The 10,157-nt window shown below is 38.2% G+C and overlaps 2 protein-coding genes across 2 annotated transcripts in view; one reads left to right on the top strand and one right to left on the bottom strand.

Moving 5' to 3' along the window:
- polr3b (polymerase (RNA) III (DNA directed) polypeptide B) overlaps positions 1-10,157 on the top strand; it is a gene marked incomplete at its 5' end in the record, with an annotated part of 43,033 nt that continues 32,876 nt past the window's right edge. The window contains 7 exon segments of the mRNA XM_005934211.3: positions 1-48; positions 307-339; positions 2,096-2,152; positions 2,241-2,305; positions 2,427-2,502; positions 2,994-3,094; positions 3,366-3,458. Coding sequence (XP_005934273.2) covers positions 1-48; positions 307-339; positions 2,096-2,152; positions 2,241-2,305; positions 2,427-2,502; positions 2,994-3,094; positions 3,366-3,458 — 473 coding nt within the window.
- Positions 5,182-9,655, bottom strand: LOC121815315 (DNA-directed RNA polymerase III subunit RPC2-like). The gene is made up of 3 exons (XM_042225695.1): positions 7,934-9,655; positions 7,710-7,844; positions 5,182-6,651 (listed from the first exon to the last, which is right to left on the bottom strand). Exons 1-3 carry the CDS (start codon positions 8,009-8,011, stop codon positions 6,466-6,468), a joined length of 399 nt encoding a protein of 132 aa, XP_042081629.1. The 5' UTR covers positions 8,012-9,655; the 3' UTR covers positions 5,182-6,465.

Here is a 10,157-nt window from a genome sequence, read left to right as displayed (position 1 = left end):
AGCGACATGACTCCACAGGAGCTGGCGGCTCCTGTCAACACTGTAGCTGTGAGTATGAAGACCGGAAAGGACCGAAAGTCTAGCAGCACGAGCACAGAGATGCTAACGCTAGCGTGGAGGCTGTTAGCTCATAGAGATGCAGAGTGAAGGGGAACGTCCTGTGTCCCAGTTTGTTGTTTCTGATAGATATTGTTTCTAGTGTACAATTTGGAGAAAGTGCATAAGTATGTACACAGTTCGAATAGTTTTCGCGTTATGAATAAAAACGGACTTGTTGTTTATTTGCTCGTTTTCCCTTTTTAACAGGAAAAATGGAAGTTGTTACCAGCCTTCCTGAAGGTAACAGAACACAACAGCCCTTACACACTTTTACTAAATTGTAATGCTGCTTGATTAAAATATGTTTAAAGTATGGTAGAAACTATAATAGTGTGCTGTCATGTTTATAAAAACAGTTTGAGGTGATCTGAGCTCTGTGAGATGGTGCGTTACCCTGCTGGAAGCAGCCATACTGTGGTCAGCACCAATGCTTAGCAAGCCTTGGTGTTTAAATGGTGCTTAGTCAACTGGGGACCGAAGTGTGAGAAGATAATATCCCCCAACCCATTTGTACCACCACAACCAGCAGCCCCATGCTTTCATGATGTTCACACCAAATTCTGAAATCAAAACTCATTAGACCAAAAAACCTTTTTCCAATCTTATATTGCTGAGTCTGTGCAAAATGTAGCCTCAGTTTCGTGTAGTGGTGTAGTAGTAATTTTACTTACTGTTGCCTTCCTACCACTCCAAAGCAGTCAGACAATAACAAGGACATCTTTATTTAAATAGTACAGGTCATTACATAGAATAGAATAGAATTCAACTTTATTGTCACTGCACATGTCACAGGTACAAGGCAACGAAATGCAGTTTGCATCCATCAAGAAGTGCTTTAGCCATGATATAGATATATTACAAATATATATTAGCAATAATATAGATATGTATGTATATTACAGAAATGGATCTATTATGGTATGTTATAATGTACACGGTATGAAGGTATGTTATGAATATGCTATAACTATAAGTATGTACAGGCTGTAGTGAGTACAGGCTATGAACAGGATATAAATATGAAAATCTATACAGAAATATGAAATTAAAAAAACTATACAGAAATATGAGATATACAGTTATACAGAAATGTGAACTATGCAAGTTATAAACAGTTGTAGAATTAAAAATTATCGTATTTTACAGAATGATTATTTATACAGAATTACATGACAGCTGAAAAAAACCCTTTGTAGGTTTATGATGTCTTAAGGCATTAAAAACAATAAAATAAAAAAAAAACAACATCTATTAGCTGTGGGCCTGTGCGTCTAAAAAGGTTTTGAGTCTGTTTTTCAATGTACACAGATATGTAACTGATCCTAGGTCAGCAGCCTGCTCCAAGGAACAGAGCCAGAATATCTGAAAGTACCCTCAACACACTAAGATATGATTTTGAGAACAGATCTGAAACTGATGACCTGAGATGTCTGTACTGGGTACCAAGTCATCAAAAGCTTTGTGATTTCTGTGTACCTGTAAGGATTCCAAGGCTAGATTTTAAACGAGTAAGGGAAATCCAACTGATGATTTGGGGAGTCCTGAAACTAGAGCGCTGCAATAAACTAACCTTCCTTGACGTCCAATTTCTCACAGTCAGTTTGAGATAGGGATTTTCTAACCTTTTTTTAAGTTACATAAAGCAGTTTTGGTAAGCTTATTGATGTGGTTATCTGGTCATTTTTCTTCTGATTCCTTAGCAAGATATTTTTGGCCAAAGAAAACCATTTAGTAAAAAGTGAAACATTTGAGTCCAGTATGGCCATGAAATAATGAAATATTGCCATAATGACCAAATATACCCTGTACAATGTGTCTTGTTCTTTTACCCTGTTAAAGTTTTAAGTCATGGACCTTCTTTAAATTACTTTTCTTTGTCATCAAATATCAAAGTATCCTCCTGTGTAATGATGACAGAACAGTTGGTGGGTCTACATCTGTGTGAGTAATATTATTTGGGAGAGTAAACATGTATATCATATTGTGTGTTTTGCAGGTGAAAGGTTTGGTAAAGCAGCACATCGACTCATTCAACTATTTCATTAATGTAGAGGTAAAACACGAGCACGTCTTTGTCTGTTGCTGCTTTTTCATGTACATTTGGATTTTGAGCATCGATGTTTCATTTGTTCTGCTTCTAGATCAAAAAAATTATGAAGGCAAATGAGAAAATCACAAGTGATGCTGATCCAATGTGGTACCTCAAGTAAGTCACTGTGTGCATCTACCATCACTGACTTTAACACTGCAGACATGCACAACAAGTTGGTTTTTTTTGTTTTGTTTTTTATTAAAAGAGGAAATAATGGATTTTTAAATATTTGCAGATACCTCAATATCTATGTTGGCATGCCGGACGTGGAAGAAAGCTTCAATGTGACCAGACCAGTCTCTCCCCACGAGGTGAGAGTAGTCTGTGTTTCTGCTGTTAAGTATGAACCATTGTTTACTGTGCTTTAATTAAAGTTGAATAAAGCTTTTGAGTAATCAAATACACAGCTTTAAATTAGTTAAAATAAGTAAATTTAAAAAAATAATAAATTTTAAAAAATAATAATAATATATAATATATATATATATATATATATATATAGTATATATATATATACAAAATAGATATATATATATATATATATATATATTATATATATATATATTATATATATAATTGCCACATTAATTCTCTACACTTTGGACAGATAATCACACATTAAATACAGAGGGAACATGTGTCACTCAGGCATTTCTAGACTCAGTTGGCATTTAGTTGTAGCCCTCATAGAGGTATTTCTTAATTAATTATTTTTGTTACTTATATTTTAATGCCTACACCTCCAATACTTTCCTTTAAAGATGATGAGATATATCTGAGAGTCATCTGTTTCATCCCAAAGTGTCGTCTCAGAGATATGACCTACTCTGCGCCCATCACGGTGGATATAGAGTACACCCGTGGCAGTCAGAGGATAATTCGCAATGCGCTGCCCATCGGAAGGTATCTTTTTTTTTTCCCCCCTCCCCTGCTCCTTTTCTGTGATGCAGACATATTTATGTTACATCTATATCAAATCTACAAATTTAAAACCTCTCCAGCAAAGCTCAGTAAGCCAACAAGTGCTAAAAAAAGATTTAGCTTTTGTGATTTTTAAGCTTTGTTTGCTGATAAACTGACCTCCTTCACTCATTTGTGCTGACGCATTCTGCTTTATAACAACACTGAAGCAATATTCATATTTTATTAATGAAGATAACTCTGCTTTTCTCAGGATGCCCATCATGCTGCGAAGCTCGAATTGCGTTCTCACGGGAAAGACGCCCATGGAGTTTTCAAAACTCAACGAATGTCCCCTGGATCCAGGCACGTAACCATAGCACTCTCATTTTAACTCTTTCCCCCTGAAGGGCCTCACCTGAACCCTTAATGATGAGTTTTGGCATCTCAGTATATATATCAGTAAAATGTTTGATGACCATTTAGGGCTCTAGAGTGCGACTAATTTGGTCGCAAATATGACCAAATTTTTCATATATGAATCCAGAGATCTGAACCAATCTTGTGATGGTTTGTTAGTTTTGGGTTGTTTTCTTATTTCAATAGAGCAGGGCTCGAGAGTGCGACCAACTGTTCGGGTAACAAAAAAAAAATCGGCAACTCTCCGTGTGGTCAACAACAGACACACAGTATGGCCCTATCGTGGACTAAACCAATCAGAGATAGTCAGGGGCGGGACCTCTCTGATTGGCCGTGGTCCAGTTGAAAGTGCAGGTGGAAGTGGGAGGTGAGTAGCTTGAATAAAACGATATCGATTCAATAAATCCTGAATCGACTTTTAAATAGAACTGTGTTTTGCCAGAAACGCCAGATTCTCAGATTAAAGCCCACAAAACTAATTCAACAACCACCAAACAGCAAATGAGAGCAGGTACACGGATTCCACACAAAGACGTAAACACAGAGCGGACTCAACGCATCAGAATCAGCTTTCTCTTTCTCGGCTTTCTCACCTGATGGCCCGAACACGGACACACTGTCGTAGCTCACCGATTCTGATGCGTTGGGTCCGCTCTGTGTTTACGTCTTTTTGCGCTGATTCTGAGCTGCAGGTTTTGTTTTGAACCGAGCTTACCATTACTGTTTTGCTTTCACCACGATAAAAATCACACTTCATGCACAGCTCCCTCTCTCTCTGTACTTCAAACACCCATCTCAAATCTCTGTTTTCTGCATTATTCTTAATAGTCGACGCGTCGTTTGAAGCTTTGTAAGATCCAAAAGACGCAGGAATAAGTAGCAGGATTTAAGAGTGTAATAACGGACTGAAACAGAAGATGGCAGCACTGCATGTACAAGGATGCCAGCTGCCGTTAAACCCCGAAGAAGAAGAAGCAGCTGTGTCCCAGAATTCATAGCGCGGCCCAGCTTAGTTTCCAACAATGGCGGTAGCTAGTTAGTTTTAATATTACTCTTATTATTCTTTCTGGGTCACAAAATAAACGTTTAACATATTTTCAGGCGAGAATGTAGCTGTGTAAACCTCAAATATCGGCTCAGTTTATCAGGACACCACATATTTTCAAAAGCGCTCCGACGTTTTCGGAGACGTCTGTTACCCACTAGCTCGATAGCTAGCCGGGGGCTAGGTCACTAGCGCCGTGAGAACACCGGACTCCCGGCAAATGTTTTCAAACCCACCGCCGTCTTTCGCACTCAGGTTAAATATATATGAGTCACTTAGATAAATTAAAAATGTTAGTTGTTTGGCTTTTTTTTTTTATATTTGTTCCTGAGTAAATCGGTTTGGCTGAGATTAAAGTTATAGTTTTTACACAGCTGAATAAACGTCAAGCAGACAGCTGATTATCAGAAGTGTGAGATGCTGGAGAATATACTCCGTTGTCCTGTTATATTTTAGATAGCAAGGAGTTTATTAAACTTCACCGAAACAATCTGCAAATTTCATTAAAATGTGAATAAACTATCATCTTGTCTTTATTTTTAGTTAGCACCTTAAAAGCTAAAGCTGTAAGCTAATGATAGTTATATAAGAGCAGATGCTGCTGGTGCAATAAGCTGTAGTTTTACGTCCAGTGGATGATGATCTGATTAGTCGACTAATCGCATAAATAATCGGTGACTAGTCGACTATCAAAATAATCGTTTGTGGCAGCCCTACTGCATAGTAAATATTACTTAGTACACAACACTTTATTGCTCATTAATGCATTTTAATGACTGATAAGCATCCAAAAATGGAAGCTAGAGTGTGCCAGTATTAGCAACTATTCATAAGTGGTGCATGTTTCATTTTAATATTACAAAAATTCATGCAATCTCCAAATTAAGAAAGAGACATTTCTGGCTTAAATTCTGAAAGCGGAAGCAGGATTTCACTCTTAATGTTGTTTTAATATAAATCTATAAATCTCCATCTAAGTAACTCCTGCTTTCTAATTTTTGTTTGATCAGTGACCACTTTATTCTTCTATTACAAGTTACAGGCCATTGATGAAAATTTTAAGTTAAACTCACATAGGAACACAAACTGAACCTCTACTTAATTGGAGGCACTACGGGTGATGATGTCGGTACGCCTGATATTTGATTGTTTTGGGGTTTTTTTAGCTATCATAAGGATCTTTAATAAATGTAATAAACATTTTGATATGTTAAATGAACATTTCCCCTGCACGTCTGTTTCTTTTGGCCTGCAGCTCTATTTATCCATCAAGACTGTTTTGCAAGCTGTTTGATGTCAGATACTGACTTTAAAGAGAGTCCAGCCAGCAAGCAATACAGCTCAGCCGACCAGGACACCATTAATACTGATATTTTAGTTTTTTATGTTCAATATTTGATCAACCCAAAATAAAAGATGAATGAAAATGAATTTGGTCCATTTTTGTGACAAAGAATTTCATGTACACATGTTTTGTATTACAGTGCTGTGAAATTTAACTATATATCATTTTAAAATGATCACTAATAGCCTATTTAAAGGTTTTTATTGTTTGTTTTTATTAGTGCATACTCAAATATGGGATTTTTTGTCCTTTAAACTTTAACTAGCCAATGAACAGACATTTTTGGATGCAGGCAAATTAGAGGATCTGTAACTTGGAAAATGTCAAGATTTTATCTTTAATAGTTTTCAGCTATTTATATTTAAACATAAAAATAAATAAACATTAAAAAAGGTTTGACACGATAACCTTTCTAAAATATATATCTTAAAAGTGTCTGACATATGAAGCTAAAATTCTCATTATATACGCAAAAATTTTGGACCATAAAATTTTGATGCAACATGCAGATGGTTGAGTAGAAAACTTTCCAAAATGTTGTTTGAGATGGAACGACCTCCTGAGCTATAGCAGCCATGACTTTCTCACCGTGGATATCGCATTGACCATGCCGTTGGTGATCTGATCCTGCCGCATGTGCTTGACCACATCAAACTGAGCTGCTCTCTGCTTGGGGATGATCTGGTCTGCGATTTTCTTCAATTCGGCATTAAACTTCTTAAAGAGATCTTCAAACAGCAGAGACAGGAGCTAGAAAGAAGCAAAAAAATGCAGATGTTTTTGTTTGCTTTTTTAAATCTCAGGTCTCCTGGCACGCAGTGTCAGTTCACGTGCATCTACTGCCAGATGTAATAACCAGGTGTGCCAGCTCACAAGTAAGCCAGGTCCCTGTGGTCCTCTGTCCGGTCTACAGGAGGCAACTTCTCTTACAACCCCCACCCAACCTGTGCATTAGCATACATCCAAACAAACAGGCAGCACTGCTTGAAATTAATAAAGAAATTAAGCTTCCATTGCGCAGCCAGGCCAATTAGTTGAATGTCAGGGAACCATAATTGGAGAGTGAGGAGATTGCTGGCGTTGTTAGTATGTAAGCCCCCTATTGAAACAGGGCTCTGTGCTCCCCCCTCCCTCGATCCCTCCATCTCCTGCTCCTTATACAGAGCAGGTTGGGGGGGAAATTAAAGGCCTTAAGACAGCAGTAATTACATTATCAGAGCCGGGCCTGCGGATTAGCTCAATCGCTCCAGTCAAGGCAGCATTTCTATTGTCACGGTGCTGAAAAATCCCCATGCTTCCACAGCCTCAGGATTTTGGTGCCACCGCATATCTCTCTCCTGACAAAGCCAGGCTGAAATACTAGCGGGGGAAAGGAGGGGGGTTCAAAAACAAAACAGGGAAAAACAAAGCTGAGGGAAAATAATGAGAGTCTTATTAAAAGAAGGTGGCAGGAACAAAGGTGCAGGTGAGAGATCAGGCCTGGAGCCGGCGCTGTCCTCTGGTGTAGTGCTGTGATCCCTTCACACTGAAGCACGAGAGTGTTGGTGTGTTTCTGCTCGTATGTTATTAATAAGCATCAGGCATGTTTTGTTTCTAGTTGTTTTATGAGTAAAGAAAAGGAAGTAAACACCTTTCAGCTCACAAACATGAAAAAAAAAATCAATAATAATTTAACTAAAACTTTATAGTCTGAACTGAACTCTGGCTCATTTGGTTTTAAAGTCAAAGAACAAAAACAGAACTGAATGCAGCATTAAATAAAGGCAGTGCATTAAAACCTCAAGGATGACAGATGCACAGAAGCTTACCTGTCCAGCCAGCTCAAGACGTTTGTTGCCATAGTAATCTCTGTCATCCACCTTGTTGTCCCCTTGAGCCAGGATCACCCGCCGCACCATCACGGCCAGGTAAATACACTTAGCCCGAAAATTAAACTCTTTCACCTGGACACAAGTTATACAGTCTTTACATTTTGTCGAGTAACATTTTAGTGTGAATGCCAGTTATCGTGATGAGCATTCTGTTTACATACAGGCACATGTGTGAGAATGAGAGATGCTAACAGCTCTCTGGCCTCTTCCATCTTTGTTTTCTTGGGGCCTCCCCACATCCGCTGTCTGCGCACTTTATTCCCAAGATACCTCAGGGCCTGAAACAGAGCAGCCAAACAACATTTGATTCAACCTTTTGAGGAACATAAATATTTTTACCAACATGACTAATTTGGGGGTGAGGAAGACAGGAGGAGGACAAGGACACACTGTGGAAGAGAGCCTAATGAGCCAACATTTTTCTAATCTTCTATTGTCGAGTTCTAATGACTCTTATGTGAACTGTAGCCTTAGTTTCCTGTTCTTGGCTGACAGTAGGTGTGGTCTTCAGCTGCTGTAGTTCGCAGCACTCATACTCTTCTGGTACCTTAGGTATAAAGAATGGTTATTTGAGTACTGCTACCTACCAGCTTGAAGAAGTTCAAGTCAGCCGCTTGAACTGCGGCTGACTGGATTGTTTCAGATACATACAGATGGTTGTGTGGAGAAATCCCAGCAGATCAGCATTTTCTGAAATACTCAGATCAGCCCATCAGGCACCAGCAACCATGGCATGTTCAAAGGAACTTAAATCAACTTTCATCCCCATTCTGATCCTCAGTTTGAACTTCAGCCAGCCATTCTGAACAAGTCTAAAAACCTAAATTCACTGATTTGTTGCCATATTGTGTTAACAAGCAGTTGAGCAGGTGTTCTTAATAAAGCTGTGTGTATATGTTACATCAACTGTCAGTCAGACAAGGAACGCACCATGAGAATCAGTTAATTTTCCAACCAACAAAAATGTCCAAAACAACAAATATAAATAAATATTAATATAAATTAATGTTACAGTCTCGAGGAGATATTTTGTGCAAAAGATCAACATTCTGAATTTTTAAACAGAGAACGAAGAATCGTGTATCAGACTCTTGGTAGGTCAAGTGAACCACAAAGGGAACAATGTGCACATCACCCACACCTGAGTAAGCGCCCAGCTGGAGTCCTCAACAGAATTATAGCAAAGGTCAAAGGTTAATAAGGATGGACCACCCAACTTGCCCTCAAAACTGCATAAAAAATAAAAATAATTATTGTTAATATTTCTTTAAGGTAAAGGTAAAAAAAAAAAATCTGTTTAATTTAGAGAAATTAAAAAAAAAAGAAATCAGATGTAATCAACAGTGTCCGGATTCAAAAAAAGAAAAGAAGATGACAGTCAAATTTGGTTTTGCCAGATTATTTATCATAATCTGATAACAATGTTTCTTAAGCCTTATCTGCCTTTAATTATATAGATTTAGGCCTCATTGTGCACAATACAATGACCCAATGAATACCATGAAAAGACATCACGGAGGCTGGCAGACAGAGGAACACGAGAGCTGTGGCGACCGGTTGCTAGGAAGCAAATGTGGACTCATCAATGCATCAGCGGTTCCTCTAACAACATAATCTTTATGAAAAACAAATTGGCCGATTGCATTCATCTGTCGATGTCAAAGAAAAACACGTGGGCCTCATGAAATCCCCATGAAAAGCATTACTTAACTGGCTGGTAAGACAAAACCTTCGTCATCTGATCTCAAAGAGACAAAGAAAATACCTTCTGACAGCAGACAGCCAATAGAAACAGAAACAACATCCTGCTCTGCACACATCCGCAGCTAATGATCGCACATTAGAGATGCCAAGCAATTCACACCGACTTTTACGTGCTCTCACCCAAAAATTATTATTTTTAAACAGTTTTTTGAATCAGGATTTCATTCACTTGAGCACGAGGAACATTTCTGTTTAATAAACAGTCAGAAAATTAACTTCCACTCTAGATGTGCATGAACAGTTTATTTTTATTGTGTGATTTTAACTTGTCACATCTGTAAATATGAAGGTGGGGAGCTTATTTACAAAAACGAGCCGGGAACAAACAACAGGCTGAGGTTCTGGGCTACGTGACCAATTGGTCATCTTTGGTGGTGCTAGGACCATTTCTGTGCTAAGGTTAAGGTGAGAGAATAGTCTACGGTTACAGCATACCTACAGCACAGATTTAACCGAGATGTACATCCCATGCATGTTACGACATCTCTCTTGTTAGTGGTGGTGAAGTTCAAGTCTTATAACCCTTATTACTGTAGTTCTTTTATAGCATAAACATTAGCACTGTACTTTCAGTGCTTTTTAGTGCTCCTTCAGTTTTGTAATATTACTTTTTTCCCTTAT

The sequence above is a fragment of the Haplochromis burtoni genome, unplaced genomic scaffold, assembly GCF_018398535.1.
Source record: "Haplochromis burtoni strain Fernald_Lab_line unplaced genomic scaffold, NCSU_Asbu1 Contig_179, whole genome shotgun sequence".
Taxonomy (NCBI): domain Eukaryota; kingdom Metazoa; phylum Chordata; class Actinopteri; order Cichliformes; family Cichlidae; genus Haplochromis; species Haplochromis burtoni.
Note: the sequence above shows the minus strand (reverse complement) of the source record. Positions and strands in the feature narration are given on the sequence as shown.

Excerpts from the sequence above, each read along its gene's own strand:
- LOC121815315 (XM_042225695.1), bottom strand. The coding sequence starts at position 8,011 with ATGTGGGGAGGCCCCAAGAAAACAAAGATGGAAGAGGCCAGAGAGCTG. Across the intron at positions 7,845-7,933 it reads TCATTCTCACACATGTGCCT|GTGAAAGAGTTTAATTTTCG; the intron begins GTATGTAAACAG and ends ACTTGTGTCCAG. Across the intron at positions 6,652-7,709 it reads GTCTTGAGCTGGCTGGACAG|CTCCTGTCTCTGCTGTTTGA; the intron begins GTAAGCTTCTGT and ends GCTTCTTTCTAG.